We start from the raw sequence: 25,104 nt of genomic DNA on the forward strand, positions 1-25,104 counted from the left end.
TCGACGGAGTCGCAAATAACGATGTGCACTGATGATCTGACCAATTTGTAAGATGATACTGTGTTCCTCGTTAACCACGTTCACGATTCCTGGTGAGCTTACATTTTTTTTTCTGAAAGCTGTCGGGACAGTAGAAAAAAATGAGTTTTGGAAGCAATAACAGGCGTCTGACTGAAACATTGAATCGAGGATAAGCAGCAGGACTAATAGGCTCATGAAAAGAACAACAGCATTGACATATAGGACAACCTTTATTAATGAATCATTCTCTAATTACAATATAATGTTTATAATTGTTATACATCGTTAGTAATAATTATAATCATAATAATAGTTACCGCGTTAATATATGTATATTATTTGTTTTAATATCAATGCATCATAATGCTCATGTAATACCTATACCCTTAATTGTTAGCTCATTTATTATCTCGCTGAAAATTGCGCCGTTTCGAAAAACACACGTAACATACCCACGCATACATGCACATCACGCAGGCAAGCACGCACGGAAAATTGCCCTATCAACAACACTTTCTCTCCCACACCAGTACACGTGTTGCGCGCGCGCGCATACACACACACACACACACGCACACGCACGCATGCACACACACGCACGCGCGCGCGCGCGTCAACTCCAAAATCCTCGGAAAGTGGCACTTGTTTGATTATCTCGCGGCGTATATTGCACTTTTACTTTCATCACAAACAATTTAATTCCGTAACGCACGTCATACGAACCAATCCACGCTATCATTGGCTTTGTATAGCGATTTTGGAGTTGCGTCACCTCGAGAGATTGTGCGCGAGAATCTTTAGTACCGAATCAAGGGAAAACATGCGCGGCTGCGGGTCGTTTCAAAAGAAAGGGCTAGGTGAGAGAGATTCTCTTGCTGGAAAAGTACTTTACAGCTCAAGAGACAAGGACAGAGACTGAGAAGCGACTCTTCGTTGACTTCCGAGGACTTGAGAGCTTCGACGTGTAGACGCGTGTGCTCGCTGTAACTGACTTTTTTTTTTTTTTGTTTTGTTTTGTTTGGTTTTATTTTTTTTTATCCAAACACTTTCTTTTTACCCTTTTCCTCTTCGCCATCCATCGCGATGGCATTTGAAGGGCAAGAAAGCCAATCGCGGCGCTTTTGCTAAACGCATTCGACTTGCCGAGCACGATTTTTCCTTTTTTTTCCTAACTTTATTTTTAATTGAGATTTCAAACTCTCACGAATGTTTCCAAATTTTATTTATTATTTTCTTTTGTTTATTTTGACTTATTATTGTGCGAATCTACCATGTCCATCTGGTCCGCTAACACATTTTGTTGTTCATTCTTTAGTTTGCTAGGTCTAGAAAATATACATTATGTACTTTCCCCTTTTGGCGAATTCCCCTCTCAAGTCTACCTTTCAATTTCGCGCTTGCAAGGAGGGAATCGCGCTACGTTATTATTTTCTTTTTTTTTTCTTTTTGTTTTTGTTTGTTTTTTGTTTTTGCTTAATTGTCAATTAATCACAATGAGCTCGTAAATATCGGCGCGTTTAAATGTATATCGACGTTTTTATCTTTGTCTCATTTCTCTGATTCGCTTTGAAAAATGTTGAAATACCCATTCCCCCGTGAAAGTCATTATTTTCGTTTAAATATCGTTAAAATTATAGCCCTCTAAATGTAACGAACAATGGCACTACACAGTTGATGTTGTTTTTTTATTATTTTTTATTTTTGTTTTCGGAGGGTCGAAGGAACTCGTTCGACCAGCCTTTTACATAAATATCAGTAATAACCTAATAATTAGAGCGACACCCTCGATCGTCATCGGATAACAATCGATTGTGCACATTATACGCGATACATCAATTTGATTAAAATAGTCGTTAATTAATTGTGGATAAAAGTGTGTAAGGCTCAATATATCGGTTGAAAAAGAATCATTTTCAACTATTCGATACATCATTCGCTCATTCTTTTTCTTGTTTTTTTTTTTCTTTTTTTTTTAGAAATCGTTACCCCGGACAGCACCGTAATTGTCGTAACTTTTTCCAACTAGCTTTTTTTTTACATTTTTCAAAAATCATTATTCCTAGTTTTGCGCGTCAAAGGTGCAAACAGACTGGAGAATCTTTTGCGAGAGTCCGAGCTGCTAATTGAAAGTAAGATTTTGAAAGAATAGCTGTTTAATTGGTGAACAGTGATTTAATCGAGTGCGCGTACATCTATTCTATTCTTTCATCTTGCTCAGTTACCCTTTCATACGATTCACGTTTATTAACATTCTATTTACGTCCTTTTGTATATGCTTATTGATCATTTAAGTGTTCCTTTTTTTTAATATTTCAATGTTCAATTCTCTCCAGTGTGGTTTCGCCATCTAATTATCTATATAATCTTAAAGCAGAACACGATTGCTTGCGAAGACAGGTAATAATAAGTCTCTTTTTTATTGTTGTATTCCACATTGGCTGTTCCAGTCTGAATAACTTGAATACTTTTGGGATATAGTGTAGCGTGTTGAAAATGGATTGTGTGTGTAAAATGATAGAGTAAAAGTCAACGAAGTACTGTTATTCATTGATATATGAATTACCGTCTGCAGTCGTTAGTGATCGACAGATGTAATGAAGTACCCAGTCCATTCTAACGACTTATACGTCTTCAACTCGAAATAGTACAATATCAACTAATATTTAATAAGCGACACTTTGTTATAGTTACATCAACTTTCAGTAACAACATTCAGACGTACAAATGAATGAATGTCAGTATTTTTTATCTTTATTTTGATTATTAATTCATTTCTCTTGTTTCTAGTGACAATATTACTCATTTAAAATCTCGATGTGTGATCGAAATTTCGCACTCGTTTAAAATTCGAAAAATTGGAAGCGCAATACTTATAGCCAATTATTCGCTTTTATATTTTTACATGCATCTTTCGCAATCACAGATTTTTTCTTTTGTTTATTTTTTTAAGTCCACATTTTGCAATATTTCCGTTATCATATAAAGTATTTTAAGAGCCATTGACGTGTCAATTCAGTACACATTTAATTATTGTATTTTCAATTTCGAAGAGTTCTTCCTTTTTCTCATTTTACATTTGCCCTTCGTTAGCATTTCGTTATAAATTTTGTCATTTATTAAGTTTAATCATCTACTTTTTTTCTTCCTCAATAAAATTTCTCTAATTCTAATTGAAACAATGTTTAGACTTTGTTTTGTTTTTCATCGATTCATTATCATTTGAAAAATTGTCAGGCTACGATCTCTACGTAGAAAATGAAGTTGCGAGTGGATAGTAAAACACCAGTCTCGCTGTACTTTTCAAAGTCTTAGGCACTATGCGTACTTAAAAAGAGAGAAAAACAAAAATAACATTTCAAACAGCGTACACCTTAATAAATTTAGAATGTTTTAGAATGTTGCTGTTCACTCGTCAGATGAAAAGTGAAAAATATCGACGGAGACATTGGGATTGGACAAATTATTTCAAATTTTCCAAAAGATACATGATATGACATCGATCAATTATTAATATCTGGCCGTTACAGTCAAAACTAAACGTCCTAAACAAACGTTGTCTGTATATGTAATTTAGTTTAGGAAGGCTAATTTACTATCACGGTACACGAGAGTTATTATTTTTTTTTTCATTGCAAGTGTTACTCCAATCGGTTTCTTTCAATACCCGCGCTTCAAATCGTGTATATCAAACATCAACAAACACGCATACGGAGAAAAATGTGTGGCATATATTATATTTAAGCTAAAAACGCAATGTCGTGAAATCGTTGTCAGTGGGAAAATACTTTTTTTTCTTATTTTTTTGAGGTATTTATCGATAGGTTGTAATGCAGTGACACTTGGCCATTCTCTTTTCTCTTATAGTCTCATCCTCAAGTTTATTCGCGTCTACGTCTCGGTAAAGGTCGTAGTACTCGCGGTGCATTCATTTATAAAGCACGAGAGTTAGACGGGTTTTGAATGTTATTTTAATTTCAGATTTATATTCTTTTCCTCTTGCTATCTGTTAATCCTTCCACTTACGTATGATCAAACATCACTTTGAGAAAAGCTCGCGAGATATTCGCGATCGCGAAATTTCAATTATAAATCTATGCATATAATTAGGATATATTATATATATGAATGTAAGCCCACGTGCATTTAGAACTTTGGATAATATACATATACCTATATATAGGTAGTCACTTATATCGTTACTTAATTAAAGAATAGGTGTATTGCACTATATATCAACAGCCGATCAATTGATCAATCGGTTTTTGGACACAACGAGGCACTCATGTAGTGAGTCGCTAACTCATTGATGAGAACGTTTTTTTCTTTTCAAGCGTCGAATTTCTTCAAACCCTGATTAAGCTCTTCAACGTAAACCAGAGGAACGGAAATGAAAAGACAGAGCCAGTTCGTCAAACTGATTACGGCTAGGATACTCGTGTGGTTGTGCGTGGATGGAATTGTCTTTGTTACATTTTGTCGAGCCTTCCTGCGAGACACCGCGCACGTCATTTCGTTTTCCAGCAATGGCGAAGGGGATATGTCGGTAATTATGTAGCGTGTCCGGGGAAAATGGTATGGCGCTCGATAGTGTCTCGACGGATGTGCTAGCAAACCATACTGGATTTAGCTCGTCGATTTTTATTTCTCAAAGATTATCGCTTGGATGGATTTGCTTGTGTTTGTTATGCAAGACGAAGGAATTTGAACGCCCGATCATTCGATGGTCGACGTACAAAAATGGTCGTCGTTATTTTTTTTTTTTTTTTTCTTTTTTTTCTTTTTTTTCGTTTCGACATTTGCGATATTTGGGATTGATGCTCTATCGACAATCACCAACTGCGTTAAGAATTTACATTCTAAATTACACTTGATTCTCCACGATTGGATTCTTGTACAGGATGCGTGTGCTCGCTTTCACTTTCGACGAAAAGAGAACCGAAAAAAGTCGCTCGCTAAAATATCTGTTATGCTTTCCGAAGGGAGATCCAAGGCAAGATACATATCTACAACAATTGTTCGTGGCTTAGCATTTATTGCATTCTTTTTTTGTGTTGCTTTCTACGTCAATGTTATTTCGTGAGCGATTCGAACTTCGTACAGCCGCTCGTCATCGAACTTTATTTGGTTCCGTTTTACGTATTGGCTCTCGCGCTGCTTCTGCTTCGAAAAGAGAGAGAGAGAGAGAGAGAGAGAGAGAGGGAGAGAGAAAGAGAGAGAGAGAGAGTGAGTTAAAGCACAATAAGACATCGATATATACATTCTCGCGTCGTTGATATGCCGTTTATTGATACACATTTCAGCCTCGAGTGCGTTAGCGTACGCCTGTGTCTCATTGTCTATATCCGTGTCGGTCGGGGAGTTTCGATGCGCCTACAACAAGAGTACAAAGAAACAAGTCGACAAAGGTTAGAAACGCGTCGGTCGCGCTACATCGGCGAAGCACAGGAGCGGGTGCGAACCTGCAGCCGTGGAACGGCAAGCGACGAGGAACAGCCTTCTGCAGTTTCCTCCCCCACGCCGAGAACGAAATAACTGCGCGCGAGTGTTCAGCGCGTCGAGCGGGCAAAGTCATTTTTCTCCGAGCGCTTGGTTCTCGAAAGCTGTGACGCAGCCTCGATCACGCGAGACACCCCGCTGATCTGCGCTGCAGAGGGCCGTTCGCGTTCTTCGTCTCTCTCTTGTCCCGCGATTTGTGCAAACTGTTGCTCGTTTCCTCGCGCTTTCGTCGCGATCGACAACAATTTCAAACACATTCGCGTGCTGTACTCCAACGATATATATATATATATATATATATATGTATATGTATATGTATAGTAATACGCGTCCCGATTCGCCGGGGAACGTACGCGTATCAGCTTACTTTTACAGATAATGTTTATTACATCGGCGATGCGTTCGTCGGAGAGAGGATTCCAAGCAAACAAAAACTGTTAAAAACCGTCTCGACCGTGTCTCCTTAATCGCTATCGAGTAACACATTTTCCTTTGCTTTTCACGACATACAGACACTTAGGTAATCGATCACTCGACGCATTGGTTGTCGCGCTGTGCGAAGCATTCTTCTCTCATTCAGACAAATCGTAGGCAGATCGCGCATCAAATTGCTATATATGATCGAGTCCGTCAATCGTTCGACTATCGCAGAAGGACTTTCAACAAACGTCTCTAAATGTAGCCCCTCGAAACTCGAAGTCGCTTATAGTCGTGAATAATTGAACGCAGCTCCTTGTACCTTTCTCATACTATACCTTCCTCGAAGGATTTACACTCTCGTCGAATGGTCATTTCCCATTGTACGATATTCTAACCGATAATTCGTTCGTTTCAACCCAAACATTACACCACATTCTCATTTGTGCTTATGCATATGTAAATCAGGCTATGTGTCGTGCCGCGACGAGCGTTATTTCGTATTTTACTATTATTACATCGATCATAATTGCAATTAGTCATGCTTTTATTTATATATGTATATATGTATACATATAATATACGCTTATCGAAAAGTCATAAACAATATTTGTGTAATGCGCCTGAAAATCTTATCGGATAAATCTTACACATGTATACCTTTCTGCGGCCAAAAATATATATCTCACCTATATCTTTTCTCAGTTAACTATATGTTTTTTTTCCATTTTGTTCTTTTGAAAGTTTGTTGTTGTCGTGTGTTTTTTACCTTTCACACGTTAGCCGTATTTCAAATATAGTATATGCATTATTAGAATATATTATATGTATGTTTTTCTTAATTCTTAAAATTTTACGTTACCTTATCAAGTACTTTTATTTGTATGTGTTATATGTTTATCGTCGTGTACTCTACACTTCTCGCATCCCATTGATGCGTAGTTTACGTAGTTATTATTTTTTTATTTTTTTTTTTATATTAATTTTACCAAATTAGGGGTGATGTGAAAATCACACGCGTGCCCGTGTTGAGTATGAGTAAATACGTATGTGTTATAATTACGAGTGATCGTCGTTACAGTACCTTATGCATCAATAGTCTCAAATATTTTCTTATTTGGTGGCTGAGGGCATGTTTTGTTGATCTACTCTGTGATTAAGCAATGACATTGTAAAATTTCTTTCAACCGAGTGAAGTCGGAATATTGTTAGCTATAATTTGCATCACATGAAAAATAAACAAGTGTATTATCACAAATTGAAGTATAATGTGAAAATTTAAAATTTTCGAAATAAGTGAAAATTGTCCTTTCGCCTCTTTCCACGACTGACGATTCAAGTAAGATTCGACTGATGCGTTTCAGCTTGAAGATAGTTGTGAAAGGCTGTGCGTAATGTACGATAATCCTATTGCTAACTTTCTCAGAAAAAGTTAATTTCATTACAACAGGCTATCCGAAGAAAATTTGTATGAATTGTTGAATAAAATTTGAGAAATTAATTTTACTTTGGTCTTTCGTTTATCACATTTCTTGATGAGAATTCCTCCAAGATATTCAGAACACTTTCAAGGCATGGTTGTCAAGTTGTCTTTTAATCTCGGTAAAATTGCAAAAATCCATCACGTTGTTGCAACGTCAATGTCGAAACAAAATGTCCGCACTGTTGACGCTGCAATAACAAAATGGTCAGAGGCTAAATGGTCAGAAGCCGAAACGATCGAATTCACTTGAAGCGACAATACTGAATAGATTACGCGCAGTTGAATATAGTCGTCGGAATCATAACGAACGGATGAATAAATCAGTGCGGTAGGAGGAAGTTCATCGTTCAAATACTAGGGAGCGTTTGTAGTTCAAGTTGAAGAGTATAGTAATAATCGCAATATATCACAATACACTCGGTGTTTCAGGGGAAATAAGTTGAGCTTACGATTATGTGTCGGTTTGTTCAGTATGCGCGCGAATTGATTTTGTCTTTCTACATAACGTAGCCGTCGAAACTTATTGTATTCTGTCGATCTACGCAGTCGGGCAAAACAATGGTGTACAATTCGATGGCGCGCGATTTCTAAACGATGCATCGTCTCTTTTAGAAATTGCACTGAAGTCGACCACTCGCACCGACAGGCTTTGAAATTCAGTTACATTGATATATAATTTAATGCGACCTCCGTCTTAAAAACGCTTATTGACATTCTTACACCGTAAAAATAATATTTCCTCAATAAATATATGTGTATCGATACTTATCAATAATTCATTCCAAGTGCTATACCTTAGAATGGCCAACACTATATAGGTATAAGGTTCCATTGATTATCGCTCAACATTGATTTGGACAAATATTCATAGTGTTATCGAGATCAGGAGGATACGTGATATATCGCATTACATCAACAAATAACATTTTTTTTAGGTTTTTATTGATTTTTTTATTATAATAATCATATAATAATATTAATTGCAATAGAATAATAATAATAATAATAATAATAATAATAATAATAATAATAATCATCGTAATAATAAAATTAATAATAATATAGAATATAACTAAACTACTTAGGTACAGCTGCTTGATACTTTTCATCTTAAAACTTAAGAGCAGAGAAACAAAAAAACAGAGAAGGAAATAAAACACAATCAAACATCTCTAAAAAAAAGGAGCGGCTCGTTCGCAATTGACGTCGCATGTAGATCTTTACAAGTCTGCATTAACATATCATTTGTACTTGACGTCAGCGACGAACGCGACGTCCATTACAAAATAATAAGTTTAATAATAATATTGTTACTCTACGATAATGATAATAATAATAAAAATAATAATAACTATCATTATGATAAAGTAAAAAGCACCCTAAAGTGGTATTCGCAAACAATAACCGTAACTCAACTCAATCGATACGGCGACAAGCGCAATAATAGTTAAAAAAAAAATAAAAAAATACATACGATAATAGTAATAAGCGCGATTAGGTCAATTGCTTCGTCGTATCGGTTTAATCGAGCACGCATAGCCCAGATCTTGACTGTGTCCTGCAGATGCTTAGTATCTAGCGCACCACGATTGAAATCCTATTGTTGACCTTGACTCGAGCTTAAATAATGAGAGGACATAGCGTACCGAGTGAAACGCAAGAAAAGAGCGTCGCTTCGTGCATCGTTTTTTACTTTTATTTTATACAGTTAAGGCCTCTTCGCTGATTGGCTCTCATTAATCAAAGTTGACGTGTACACGCGTGTGATTGTGTGTGCTAGCAGTGGTCTACCTCGGCTATGTGTTTGTCGTCGATCAACAAAAAAAAAAAAAAAAAAAAAAAAAAATGAACGAAAGAAAACTTGTCGCGCCGGAGCGCGAATATGCGGATAAGCGCACACTTAGATTGCAGATGCTTGCGCCGCCCTGCCTGTTTGCTCGCTCTTGCTATTCGATTATTACTACGCTTCGACAACTGTATTATTATTGTTGTTACCGTATCGTATGACATCATTCGATATTATTACCATTATATATTTATATATATATTTCATATCGCTTTGCGCAAGACTACTTCTTTTTTTATTATCGTACGTTACTGTTATTACAATATTACTATTATCATACAGTTTACTCAAAATGTCGTCTCCGCCGCCCTTTTCCCTTCGTCTATATTATGAATCGCAACAGTAAACCTAATACGACTATGATATAGCGTGTATAATAAGTATATTAAGGCCCTTGTGTTGAGGTTCCTGGACAGAATGTCAAGAGTGTCACACCCCCACCGTTACATTAGCGATTTTCAACTGTCCCCGGAATGACGTTAACCTATGTACCAATCCAAGCTTCAGACTATTTTTATTGAAAACCGACCTCTTTTTGGAAGCATGTCGAGTGTATGATTAATTTTTTCTTTGAACCGACGCTGTTGCCATTGTGTATTTACCTAGTGGGCGTGATAAAATGCAATTTACCTAATGTGACCACTTATTGTTTACTTCACCGTCCTCATCTATCACGTATCCTAAAATATGTATATCATTATACTTACTACTATACGTCAACTTTAATCCTACGATTGCACGACAAGAGGTTTAAGGTATGCAAATATCATTAGAGGGTTTACTTTTATTTATTCATTATATATTCACGAGTAGGAAAAAGGCGTTTTGGTGTTTCGTGTAGGCGTGTGCGTGCATCGGTAGATGTCCAGCGCATGGTAGCTTGTGTGTACATGTGTGTGTGTGTGTGTGTTTGTTTGTTTGTGGTTATTTTTGGATCGACAGAATGACAATAATTGGAAGAAACAAGATTAACGAAAGTAACTGTGCGTAAGATTCTACAACGAAGAGGACTATATGTGTACGTTTATCATCAGCAAACCTTCACGACCCTTAACTATTTAATTTTCATTTATTTTATGGTTGAAACCTATCGGATAACACGTACATCATGTATATACGCGATACAATACATATTATTTTTCTTAGAGATTAAAACATAAAAATAAATACTTTCGCGAAGAGCTCAACTCATTGGCCTTCATTTCAGTTTTATCTGTTTGTTATTCAACTTTAATTTTTTAAATCTTTCGTTAAGTATAGAAATAAAAATTCTTCGCCATTCACTCTACAAAAAATTCACTCCGACAAATTCGTCCTACGAAAAAACCACGTTGACTCGTTCGATTAATATCATTAGTTCTATGGCTTAGAGACAGTCTTAATTTTATTTTTAGTAAGGTTTCCGCTCACAATCGGGCGCTGTCAACATTATTATTATTATTAAAATTATTTTTATTTCGTTTTTTTAAATATTTTTTTAGTTCATTATTATAAACACGAAAGACGCGTTTTAATTTACAAAAACAATGAAAAGGAAGTAAATATATATCATACAAGATTTGAGGTCGAATTTTGATTCTTAGTCAGTAACTCTTTTGTTTGTTTTTGTTTCAACTTTTTGGTCTGCACGAGTTTAACAAGAATCCACAACGAAAGAGAGTTGTACATGTATACGTAGAGCGAAAGGGGAGGAAAAGGAACGTCGAGACCCGTCCATCGATGATTCAATGTGCGTCGTGCGAAAAGTACGTCTACGTATACTTTAGTATTATATATTTAATCATTATTATTATTATCGATTATTCATAACCTTATCAACAAATCGCTTATACTGGGTTCGTATCTATTGTGCGACTAGTTGACGGACTTGTAACCTCCCTCCCCCTTCTTACCTTATCTCCCTCTCTCGTTGTACAATACTCGTTAAACGACGAATGGCATCTAATCTAGTCACTTTAACGCTTTTGTTTTTCCCTGTCATCTACCTTTTTGTACAATTAACAATGTCAACGATTTCACTTAACCTCTCGGTTTTCATTTTTCTTGCATGCATTTATTGTCGAGTCCCGTCAACGTCATTTGTAACTTAGTCGTCGTCGATCGGTTTTTTTTGTTGCTAACAATAAAGTACGAGGAAAACAGAGTTCAACGGAAATTGTACGCACTTTATATGCTCGCTGAACGCTAAAACGAGAAAACCAGAGTGAACGCACGAAGAACAGTTGAAAATCGCACCCGTTTTGCCTGGAACGTCTTGGTTAATTATTTTTGTCTTTTTCGCCACACGCGTTACCATCGTGACATTTCGAACGTCTCGAAGGGCGCGTTATGTAGATCGAGTACAGCTATACATTATACTTCGGAGAACACTGAGAAGAAAACTCGTGTGAGGCGTGCATGTGTGTATGTGTGTCGTGTGGTCTCCGCAGTATTTTTAGTTTGTCTGTTATGTTTATTGCTGAATCGAACACACGATTTTGTTTTTTTTAATTACGGACAGGGCGGTTGCCGATCAGTTTATTTACAGTTGGCGCTCTCGGTGGAGGCTGGGGGAAATTGGCTCTAACCTCGAAACGAAAGATTGTTTCAATGATTTTTTTAGTCTTTTCGCGGGAATAACAGTCTAGATGCTAATTGTACGATCAATGCCGAAATTTCCGTCAGTTATCCGAATATACAACCTCCATCGACGAGATCGCTGGCCAATGCGACGTCGATATACACGTATATTTCTATATGCATAGCTTGGCTTGATTTTTTCTAACTGATGGCTGACAGACCTGCGGCTAATTCGTGTGTCGTTACTTTCCCATAGGTTTGTATTATATTATAATGTACGAGTGCGTATCACTTTCGCACACATGTGTATGACATTCGAACGAACAAAGAAAAAGAAGATCCTTACATTATCGATAGGTCGCTTAACCGTTAAAAATCTAGTTAACTACGAGACAGACATAGCCTAGCGTTTCACAACACAGTTTACGTAGTAATAGTAAAAATAAAATGTAATAGTGAGACTAAAATTAATAATAATCCTTAATATTAATAAAAAATAATGACAATAAAAATAATCTAGAAACCATTGATCAGTGATTATCTTTTCTATTTCTCGTTTCTTTTCGTTCCTCCCAATTTCGATTGCTTCTCTCTCGCGCGGTATGCTATATTATAGATATATTTATGATCCACCACAGAAATAATTAACCGACGCACTTTATATTCAATTCATTTCAATTAATACTCGCATTCGCATATAATTGGCATAATGTACTCACAATAATGACAGTAATAATAGCAATAATTAATAGTCTTAGTAGTTAATATAATCGTATAATTGGTTAAATATAATTTATTATCATTACTTTGTATATAGATATATTATATATTATGTATATATATAATATATATTCATTTATTTTTATATTCCCTTACCGCGTAATATGTTTAAATGTATATCATTGTTTACAACACTCTTTCTTCCTTTTCTTTTTTTGAAATGTATTCATGTAATTAGTTTAATAATTAATTATAACAGGGATGTTGGCGCTTCACAGATTCGTTTCAGAGCGGAAAGAACACCGGTCGCGAAAAAACAGTTATATAATTATACATTAATAATTCAACCTTAATATCTACTTTTTTAGGATCTTCGTCGTCTTTGCAGGAGAAAAAGGCCCTTTCGTTCAATTTCTCTCGACGCCCATCTCCCCAATTCAAAATAGCTCGTATCCGAAACAAAAAATAAACAGACACTCGAACCTTTTGCCCATCCCCCATCGCGATTTCCTCTTACTTATTGATTTTTTTTTAACTTTTTTTCTTCAGTTTTTTTTTTCATTTATTTTGACACTTATTTATTACTGCCCTTTACCTTTCCTTCTATCGCGTCACAGCTCTGGTGCTACTTTTTTAAATCGATTCACAATCGACGCGTTTCTGTCGGATTAAATTATTAGCTTTGTTTATATTTTTTCATTATTATCATTATCATATACGTTATAATACACGCGCGCGCAAACATATATATATATAGATATATGTATATATAATTATATAGCTATATATGTAATGTAGAGGTACTAAGAAGCTCGAAAGAAAGAACGGAAAGAGTAGTATATAAGGGTCTTTTTCAATTAATTTGTAAATATAATTACAACGTAGTTTTAATTAAAAAAAAGGCGCCTCGTATTTGATTGGCCGTCCAACTAAGACAGACAAATCTTATAACGACAGAGATGATCACATTTTGATATATTTGACACGAATTTCGATGAACACCGTCGAGCAGAGAATAGCTTTGATCGATGTTGAAAGGTCTGCCCTTTGAATCTTGGTAATTTGCTTCACTTTTTTTTTTCTTTTTTATAATCGATACACAATGATGTATTTATATATACACACATACATACATAGACAAATATATGTATGTACACATATATACACACACACACAATCGAGCTACCCGATTAAGAGTCAACGTACATTATCGCCTACTATCCTTTCCATTCACTATATTATATTATTACTGCGCTTATACGACCGTCAACATTCCGCCTGCCTTTGCGTTTTCCTTATACTGTTTCAGCTGTCGACGTAATATTATCGAATGACTGGATCTCGACACACCGCAAGATCGACTAGTCAGACCTGCAAGTTCACGCGGCCCATCGTTCGCGGCAATCTACTTTCTTCCAGAACGCTCATTGTCGACACTCGGCGAACGCGCATTGCGATCGCGTTGGATCGTTGAGCTCGCGATGCGAGGCGAGCAAAGTCAGGGGGCCGCCGTTGCGCGACACTGGCTCAGAGGGACGCGGCGAAGAGTGAGAGTGAAAGAGAGAGAGAGAGACAGAGAGTTTGGGTCAATACGAAACGCGATTATCCCGATTCGTCGGCGTTGTTGAAGCTATTGGCAACGAAGGACCTCGGGCGAAGGGGAGAGCACGGGAGGGAGATGCTCCATACAATAAGGTCACTTGTCTTAAGAATACTCTAAGAAGTCTCTGATTTTAGTCGCATCTTGTATGGGGATTTAACACCAACGTACAAGCCTTCGCACGCGATTTTCCCTCATTCACTCGATTCAGTTGCTTTTTTTTGTGTTTGTTTTATATTGTTTTTTTTTCACTTTTTTCTCGTCTGTTTACTTCGTCTTGCTCACTTAGGACTAGATTCAGGCAGGTTCCTTATCGTCTTTTCACCGATTAATTTCCATCTTCTTTTTTCAGCCTCGTTATTACTATTATTACTTGTATACGTTTGAATATGCAAGCGATTGGAGGGGAGCGGGTATATCATGGGTGAGGGCGTGAGCCTCGTTCCACGCTCGGTTCTTTACCGACGACATACAAATAATAAATTTGACGATAAATATTGTGAGCTGTCAAGGCTATTGCCGAGCAGTTTTATCAGCATGGATTCGATTGGATAGGACTATGGTTTTTTGTCTGTTTGCTTATCGCCGAACGAATTTCTCAGATCATTGCTGTGGAGGCAGGCTTCCGAGTTGTGAGACTTTCAGAGCGGAATAGAGAACGATTGATTGGTTTGTTCGTTTGTAAGATTATCATTGCTACAAGTGGACTAAAGAAAAAGATACGGAGCGCAGACATGAGGAACATCGAGTCGGAACAAAGCCATTATATATTTATATGCACGTCACTACACTTGCGTTCAATGGAAACGTCAACCCTTGCCAACGAAAAGTCTTTCCCTGCAAGTTGGCTTGGCGCCGAAAAAGCAAAAAAGGCCACACGCCATTCTCACGCAGCTTATGTACTTTAATCTCGACTTAAAAAATTACAGACTATCGTTTATTTACTTAGGCACTGAAACATGGAATTTCCGTTATTTTTGTTTCAATCGTGAGCTCGCTGCCGAGCCAACCTCAATGTCGCCTCGGTCGTCCGTTTGTTCACAATATTTTATCACGGTAACTGAAAAAGTGCTTTTCGCCGCGTCGAACGACTTCACGAATACTTAATTAAATGCTTCTTTTTCCATTGGTCTTCCTCGTTTAACAGCTAAAGGACTGTTTGTCAGGCGCGTCGCTCGACTATGCTTATGTTTTCCATATTTGGTCGATCTTGGAAGAGGGCAGAAACTTGAAATGAAAATAACGAGCGAGACTAGTGAAAATTTTGGAAGATAGAAGAGATTCTGTACACGATGAGCGGCGAAAACTGGTGTGTCGATTTCAAATGGAAGATCCATCGTCATCGTTCTCCCTCATCGAGGCAACATAGGTAAGTAAAGCTAGAGGACGACGACGAGTTGTGAGGCTGGTCCGCGCGAGACCGACAAAGACATAGATCGGTGTTCGCCAAGCGTTCGAAACAAACATGGGGTTATTTTTATAGATACCGTGTGTGGGGAGGAACAAGAGCTTGTTCTCGTCATTATTATTAACACGAACCCTCGCGAAAAACACCACAGAAACATTGTACAAGACGTTACTTTTGTTTTTATCGTACAAACATGTACATATACGATTACCCTATCTAATATATATTATTATATTGTAGAGAGATAATATCCTACGCGATTTATTTACCGTTATTATTATTATTATTATTATTATTATTATTATCTTTTCATTAGATTATAGAGAGAACAAATAGAAACAACAGTCGCAAATGCGCGCGAAATACATAAGGATCCACGTATCGATTATTTGTTTGTCGACTAAAAATCAATTAAGTTTATCATATGGTTGTTTTTTTAATTAATTATAATTAATGTTATTGGCAACACAATTAAGCGTATATCAGAGCAGCTAAGTTTTACGGTTCAGTTTGCCTCCCGTCGCCCGGGCCGGGTCCTTTCACTGCCTCCTCCCTCCCTCTTATCTCGTAATTGGCCTGCTCTTCCGAGCCCGACGCTTCTTCGCTATTGGCAATTGATTATCGGAAACTCTTTCTCGCCCCCTCTGAGCCACGCAACCACGCAATCGCCATTCGACTTCCTGTGCCCCCGCCCGTGCTCGCCTCTTCGTTTCCGTGTTACCGAGTCAAAGTCTTGGACGCAGATCGTCGCGTTGCACATTTCCGCTCGTCTAATGGAAGATGCGTCTTGGCGCGAGCTTGCGCGACCAGGCCCTTCGCCGATCATTGATTTGAGCGCGCGTGGCGCGACAAAGGGCCGAGTCGCTGCTGAGAGCCACGCCTCCTCTGCTCCTTCCTTCTTTTTCTTTTAATTCCACGCACTTTTACGCTATTACATCTACATCTATCTTGATCAAGACTCACAGCTCGCACGATCTTGATTGTTTAATCACTAGTGTCTTTTTTTTCTAACTTATGAGTATGTGAGTGGTGAGCGTCGATCGAGGAGAGTCTGCGACGACTCGACCAAGTTTTCATTCGCGTGACCAAATATAATCAAGCTTCTTCGAGAAGGAACATGCAACCTGGAACGACAATCTATCCGTTGTCTTTGTATTTCTCTCTCCCCCCCCCCCCTTTTCCAAGTGTTTTTATCATCATCGGACTACATCGCTGGCTAATTCTTTCCTTCCTTATGTAACTTCGAGGAAATCAAAGTCGAGCACGCATCTAATGCCCAGTTAGTACGTTTCGTTTGTGTGTGTGTGCGCGCGTGTGTGTTTGTGTGTGTGTATGGTGTGCACGTATGTCATGCGTATATATGAGAATCAATGCGGAACACGAGATAAATAGAAGGAACGAAATTCACGGTGCAATCATTGTCCAAGGATGAACCCTTTTTTGTTTCGATTGCTTGTCACAGTCGTCTTACGTACTTTTTTTTAATATTTTTTTGTTTCCTTAATAGTTGGTAAGTGGAAGGCGCGAAGGCATGCATATGCCACGAGAGCTTTGATTATTATTTGTAATTCCGTCCTCGAGTCCGAGAGAGTTTTAGAGATCGACTTTTCCTTTAATGATTAAAACTCACGTCGACAATGAGTATTTTTTGTTTGTTTTTTATCATCAACGATATCCCTTACTAACGTCACTTAATTCTTTTTTTTTTGCTTAATATACTCTAAAAATATGTTCACATTGATATCTTAAGATTGTTCCCTCATAGGCGTCTTTAAGTGTTTTTTGGCTTTGAACAAACAACAACAAAAATTAAATAAATAAGTAAAATAAAATAAAAAAAAACAGTTCGTATGTATGTTTCTGTCAGTCCACTTACTCGCATAACGGAATTTTTGTATTAATAATACACACTCATAAAAAAAAACGCAAAAGGAGAACGAACAAAATACACGTCAAATCTTCGATTTTTTACATTGCGTATTTGAATATATCTAATATTCGGTATATATAATCGAGCGAACGGAGTGAATACTGGATTTCAAACGCTTACTTTCTTTCAAATCTATTTGTTTTTTTTTCCTTTTCGCTATTATTATTATTGCACAAGAAAATAGAAATTCCACTAATTGGCAATTCGCTTTGATAAAATGTCTGCTTTGACGATGGAACGCTGACGATGGGAGGCACGAGGAAAGAACCGAGAGAAGAAAAAGTAACAGAACAGTTTTTTTTTCCTTTTCTTTTTACTTTATCGAGGTAGCACATATATTTTTCTATTTATTCCAACTACAATTAAAAGAACAAAGAGAATGATTTTGACTACATATCTGCACGTATCGAAGTAAAAATACAAAAATTACCTCGCGTCTCGTCGTGATCGCAATCGAAACAAACTGGATGACTCTCGTATTAATCAGGTACTGGGTAGGGTCTTTAAAATTATATATATATATATATATGTATATATATATATATAGCTGTTGGAAAAACGATTGTATTTAGATTTGATTTTTTCTTTTTTTTCCAAACAACGATTTTTTTTAATCTTAAAATATTACTCTCGCTGGAGTATTCCTTTTTCCCCTCGTATTAATAAAATAAGAAAAGAAAAAAAATTAACACATCGACGATAATGGCCTTAAGTAACTGCAATTTAAATGTGAGTCTTTCGTTTACTTTCGCACTAGAGTTGACAGTTTTATTACTTGTTTTGATATTATTAGTTGTTTTTAAACTCCACACGATCAAAAAACACTCATACACTCTTTTGACTCAGCACCCACTCTTGTACTCGTAAAATGATTAGATGAACTTGCTTTAATTCTTTTACGTTTTTCTTCAATTTTTATCATACTCTTAATCAGTTGATTATTCATTAATTATTACACCACGGTTTGCGCTTTTCTTTTTCTTTGATAAGTATAGGAAACAAGAGATCACAGATTCGAAAAACACGGTTTATATACGTTTTTCTTGTTTTTATCTTCCTCAAACGTTCTTCATAGTCGCTACATCATGATTTCTTTTACGATTTATTATCGAATGGACAAAGAAAGAGATTTAAATATCTTTTTTGCGCGATCTTTAAATGCTAAAGGCTCAGTTTTCTCGCCAAACATCCACGTGCGAAATGCCCCCGTTTTTTCCGAAATAGCTTCGCTTGAGTGTAAAAATCGCACGAGACAAGAATCTACTTTTCCGAACTTGCATCGGCGTGTGCAAAGTTCGATTTTGAGTGCGCGTTTTTGACCGAACGTACGGGAAAGTCGCACTTTGCGCACGTAGTGTCGGGAAAGGAGCATTTAGCATTATCTTTTTCTTTGTCGTGAGAAAATACTTTGTTTTTCATTTTTCTATTGTCGCTTGTGCTTCTGCATACACGTCTATAAGTAAAAAATATCGCGTCATTAGATGAAAGAGAGAGAGGGAGGTTCGATTAATTCAATTCGCGTTGGTCGGTTTCACGTATCATTCGTCTTTGAAGTGTCATTTTTTGCAAACTACGCCGATTGGAATGAAAGTTTTCTTTTCCGGAAAAAATCAAAGACTAAAAAAAAATGATGCCGTGATCGCGAGCTACACACACATATGCGAAAACAATACTATCAATTGGAGATTGAAAAATTGAAATGATGCATGTACTGCTCGTTAAAATACTGTAAATACTATCGAGAGGGAGCTTGTATAATTGTTCTAAGTGCCACTTTGCAAAGTGCAAAGATCTAATTGTTAAAATCCAGATTTGACAAAAAAAAGAAGCAAAGCTATATTTTAAATAAATTATCAAGCTAGAAAATCATAGTCATTATTTTCCTCCTATAGAAGAAAAAAGAAATGATCTCAGGTTATACGCGCGCGTGTTGACGACGATCCAAGCGTGGATCGAAAAAGAGGAAAAGCTTGGATCGACTATCGCAAGGAACGTGAGAGAGCCCATGTATATACATACGTGTATATATACATACATATATATGTATATATGTGTGTGTGCAATGGCAATTATAAGAATTAAAAGTAACGTACATATCAACTAAAATGGTTACGAACCCCTAAGTAAAAAACATTGTAGCTTAGACGTTAAAAGCCAATCGAAACTACAACGAAAAAGTCTGCGCCGTTACATAATAATACTTAATACGTGCGTTATCCATCGTCAGCGATCGTCAAAATCAGTTCTGCCTCAAAACCTTTTCTCCTATAACAAGTCTTTGCGTCGTGTTTTGGTCGTTCTTTTTGTTGTTAAATATCTTTGTTGTTTGTTGTCGATGCACCGATTCTCGAGATTCTCGTGGTTTTCTTTTTTCTTTCTTTCTTTTTGTTTGTTTGTTTGTTTGTTTTTCGTTTTTTTGAGAGAGAAACGGCGCGAGAGTCGCAACAAAAAAGGTGACAAATTTTCACTGTTGTCCGCGCGCCACTCATTTTGATTTTATCGCAATGGCTTTGCGGGACGAGGAAAATGACAAGCGAAAACGTTTCGAAAACTCTCGAGGGTTCTTTCATGTATATGATATATATATGACAGCTCGAATGAAGTACAAGAGTAGTGCGACGACGACACTCCAAGACGATTTATTTTCATCGGTAGGCACGCGTCAATCCAGCCCGACAATTCGCAGCAGCAATAATAATAAAGTCGACGTTGACTCGAAAAAAATTAAATCACCAATGATAATTAATTAATCAGAATGACAATAATCCTACAAAACAACGTCTCTCGTTAGACAAGACACGAGAATATCACATAGCGGGTGTTTTCATTATTATTAATCGATTTTTTTGTATTTTTTATCTTTTTTTCTTCATTCTTTCTCTTACTTGTTTCTCGCCTTACAATCATAATGCGCGTACGTGTTTCTTACTTAAAAATCTAAAAGACCTCACTCATAGATAATAAATCAAGAAAAAATGTCCCCTCTAAAATTAAAGTTTTTTCCCCACTTAAGCGCTAAGTATTATTATTATTATTACGATAACATTATTTTTCCTCTCAATATCTCGGTAAAATTGGGTTCGGGCCCCTTTTCGTTACAACTAACTTTCAAAATTAGTATTAATATATTGTGTGTGTGTACACATACATAAACGTCGGATAATCCTCATGAATTTTTTTTTTGTTTTTTCATTACGCTAATTGTGGATCATGGTCGAACGACGACTATAATAACGACACGACTGATTTGGTCTTGTCCGTGGGATCAGTCGAGGAACTTGACTGGACAATCATCATCATCGATAACAAAACTCTACGTCTGCGCGTTTGATATGATTACTTGTGTTTGTGTATCTTTTTGCTTTCACTTGTTGTGGTTGTTACACATTCGTTTGCTTGTTGTATTATAAGTTGCCGGTTGAGCAATATTGCATGACTAAATCCATTTTCTATTGACTAGGACTCAAATGACGCGAGTAAAAATCGTTTTGCTTGCGAGCTCGTTTTTTTCGGTGTAATAAGGCAGGAGAAGAGTCAGAGACTGGATATTTGTTTTTCTTTTTGTCTTTCTTTCATTCTTTCTTTCTTTCTATTTCTCCTTTCGAAGTTCCTCGTCGTGATCGCGCGAGTATATAATATATATTCCGTTCATCCTTCGCGTGGAGTACGACAGCGGGTTGTGCAAATAAAGAAAAAAAAAACAATTCTCGTCGACTGAGAGCAAAATGCATATTATATCGTACGATAATTACATAAGATTAGTTTTGTTATGTGCATGTCCTGAGAGGTGTGTGAGTTCATGTAAAGTGTCACGTTTCAAGTCCTTAAATTCCTATCGAACTCTATTGCCATCGCCTGCCAGTCGAGAGGGACCAGTCGACTGATATCGCTTGAGAATTGCGCTAATTGTCACTCACGCTGCTTCTTTCTTTCATACACATAGTCGTGCGCGATATTTTTTTTCTGTTTTTTTTTTTATCTTACTTATTTTACTTTTGCTCTCATACTTTTACTATTATTGATAGAATCTTACTTGAAATTATAAATGTATATTTATATATCGATATATTCCATGTGTACTATTCCTTCATTCATATACACGTATATATATTTATATACTTGGCGTATATATAGATATATACACATTAATTAATAGTAATGAATTATGTGTGTGTGTCAGCACGTGATTTTTAAAATCTCCTGCACATCGACAGAGAGTAGGTACATTGACGTGTTCGATAAGTATTTTTCATTAATTAAAAATTTGCCCTAATTTAAATAACGGCTCGTGGCGCGCGCACGCGCTATTTCAGCAAGCATACGTGTACGTTTGTATACATGCATATACATGCCTGTCGGGCACACGCGTGCGCGCGCGCGCGCTAATTGCCGCTGCAGTAATACCTAAGTTCAAATATTTAATTATTATCACAAAAAACATCTGCCGTCTTTCGTCATCGTCTTTGATTTGATCGATACGTGTTTTATTATTATTATTATTTTTTGTTTCAAACGCAAATTAGGTGTTAAAGTCGAGTTTACACACGGACGCATAAAAATACTTTAGAGAAATGTTTTTTTTTAATGTTTTTGTATGCATTAGTGTGCTTATGTGTGTTGTTAAACTTAAATGCTGAGCTTATTATCTCGCATCGACACGTGCAGGCGGTATTTCGTTTATCTTACTAATCGTAATCCCCGTATACAATAAATAATAAAAATGGCTTTAGAATCACCAGAACCTCGCCGCGGCGGCGATGTTCAGCGTTTGGTCGACGGACTTTCCATTAGTTATTTATTTATTTACGTTTTTTTATCGTTTATCGTTTCTCTCGTTTATTTTTCATCTTTTAATTAAAAAAATAAATTTTTAAAGCTACACCCCGCGACTGGACTTTGTTTTTAGGCTGCGCTCAGCCGTTACGTATCGATGCATCGGACTTCTTTTTTTTCTTTATTTCAAGTGTATATACGCTCACGTGCGTATTCGTAAAGAAGGGAATGAATGAAAATAAAAAGAACAATTGACAATAACAATTTTGAGTAATAATAAAAAATGTGGCGTATTGCTTTTTTACACAGAAAAAATATAGTTATCGTAATGTGTAATTCTTTGTTTTCTTTTTCTGTTTTCGTGACAATGATGAAAAACAATTCATCGCTGCGCTTCTTTCACTTTAGTATAATTCACTTTTATAACTTTGTAATTTTTTTTTTCGTCCTCGCGCGCCGCTCGCGACTAGTTTTCAAATAGTCAATATTATTTCTTATTTTTTAATTGAAAGATAGAAACAAAAAACAAAAAATGCTTTTATGTCAATGTCTCCACGCGAAGTCGCCAGTACGATGCTTTAATATATAAATATATAATATATATAATGTATATTTGATGTACATATAATGTATGTCTTCATACCGCCTTCATTGTTATCTTTCAATCAATGATTAATTGTCCAGATAATAGATTCGCTTGGTTTTCTTTTCACTTTGCGTCAGATTTGCTTCATTTTTTTACAATTAATTAAATAATACAATCAGAACTTACGCTTACAAATCTATCGATGTGTGTAAGTGTTTTATACTTGTTCTCGCGCGTGTGTCCCCAGGGGAAAACCGAACCTATTCCTCTGCTCTGAGAGTGGACGACGATCATCAAATCAATTAATAAAAATAAAGTAAGAATAATAAAAAAAATTCAATCAGCCACAAAAGAATTCGTGAGTATGTCGCCGTGCTCGTATGAGAGAGGAAAAGATCGTTAAAAAGCACGCGAGGCCGCGACAATTTTTTTACACTAAATTATATATATAAAAAAAAAAAGAAAAAATTGTTAAAAGCGTGTCAATTCCCTTTCCCTCAGTCAATCAGGTACGCTCGAACGCCAACGAAAGGAATTGATCTCGCAGAAGTAAAAACATTGACGTTTAGGGATATAAATATATCGTAATACTAAGTCCGAAAAAAAGAAATCTCTCAAAGAATGAACTCGTCGTCGTGGGCGCCGCTGGGCCTCGCGGTTTTAAAAAAGCGTTTCAAAAGAGAGAGAGGTGGGGGTCAAGGGGGAATGCGGAGACACACGTTGGACATTGGCACGACAGGTGGCATGGGTTAATAATAGAATAAAACTTTTAAAACGTGTTATTGCGTTATAACATTTGGTATCGTTGCGTGTGTCGCGCGTCCCTCAGCCTCTCGACGGACTTCACTTGACGTCGTCTATAGTAATCATATCTATATTATCCACCGGAATGTGTCTCTCTCGCTCGCTTGTTCTAGTTATTCATTCATTTTTTTTAAATCCCTTTCTTTTGTTTGTTTCGTATTGTTTGTTAGTTTTGATTAGATATACAGTCTAAGTCGTCGCAGTTCCTTAAGTAACGCAGAGATATCGGTGCTGAGTTGTTTTTTTTCGTGTGCTTACGTGGCTAATTGACGCTTACATGGACTCGCCTCCAAGGAGGTCGCCGGGTAAGTACGAGTTGAGCGACGATGGGGTGGCGCGCTGCTGCTCACTTGTGTCGAGGCTGCTGCTCCACAGTGAATTGGTCGCTGGTGGGGCACCCCACAGTTGACTGGCGCCTGCGCCCCAAGTGTCACCGCCAGCGACTTTGTTTGCTGCCACCGCGGCTGTGGCACGAAGATTCCAACTTGCAGCGCCACTGCTTGGATTTTGACCCGCTGCGCCGGCGCCGGTTGCTGCAGCCCCACCACTTCCATGGCCAAGCTGTTGAAGCAACGTGTGCACCTCACTATCCACCGGAGACTCGGCAAAGATTGTTGTGTTGCCGAGCACACAGTTGTTTAGTGCACCTTGGGCCTGAAATTGATAAATTGCATTTTTTCTTTGACTTTTATCCCTTTACGCAAAACAAGAGAAAAGCTCGTATATTTTATACGTACCTTGATAGCCTCGTCTCTAGACGAATATTTAGCAAGTGCGATTCCATGATTCAGGTAGAGTCTGAAGTCCTGTACTGGACCGTGCTGCATGCACAGAGTTTTCAGTGTTGATCCATCGATTTGTGGAGTTAAGTTTCTCAGCAGCAACCAAGTGGATGGTGAAACCCATCCGCTATTGCCAGCGCTTGGAGCATTAGATTGTAAGCCCCAGGTATTAGAGCGTCCTAGAGCTGTCCAGCCGTTGCTTGCGTTCGACACAGCACCAGCGCTTTTGTTACCGAGTCCAGGTGGTGGACCACGGGATTTGCCCATTGGTGCACCCCATAGCTCCGATGTCACGGCTGTTGGCGGTGGAGCTGCATCTCCCCAGGTATTTTTCGAGCTGTGAAATTATAATTATCATGGTAAATGTTCAGCAGCCACAAATAATCAGGTGAAAAAATAATTGCGTTGATATTACCTGGTGAAAACACTAGGCGTAGTAGCTGGGGGATTGAAGCTCCAAGTGGAATTGCTCAGGCTTGGAATAGAAGACGTATCGGCATTTTGAGGCGGCGGTGAAGTCTTACTTCCGGTCGAGAAAATTGTATCAGAATCTTTGATTGCAGCAAGTGAAAGCGGTGAACGGACGACCGAGCCAGGTGTCAAACTGGGATCGTCTTCAATTGTTTTCATCTAGAAGTTATAAAAATATTTTGAATATACATATACTATCTCAAGATTT

At 37.2% G+C, this 25,104-nt stretch overlaps 1 protein-coding gene across 1 annotated transcript in view; it reads right to left on the reverse strand.

Moving 5' to 3' along the window:
• Nucleotides 1-232: 232 nt before the first annotated feature.
• The window catches only part of LOC131666402 (protein Gawky), a 37,375-nt gene continuing 12,503 nt past the window's right edge, over nucleotides 233-25,104 (reverse strand). The window contains 3 exon segments of the mRNA XM_058939049.1: nucleotides 233-24,297; nucleotides 24,381-24,762; nucleotides 24,841-25,055. Coding sequence (XP_058795032.1) covers nucleotides 23,917-24,297; nucleotides 24,381-24,762; nucleotides 24,841-25,055 — 978 coding nt within the window. The 3' untranslated portion in view covers nucleotides 233-23,916.

Source organism: Phymastichus coffea, unplaced genomic scaffold (assembly GCF_024137745.1).
Source record: "Phymastichus coffea isolate CEN01 unplaced genomic scaffold, Cenicafe_Pcof_1.1 PCOF00058, whole genome shotgun sequence".
In the NCBI taxonomy this organism is placed as follows: domain Eukaryota; kingdom Metazoa; phylum Arthropoda; class Insecta; order Hymenoptera; family Eulophidae; genus Phymastichus; species Phymastichus coffea.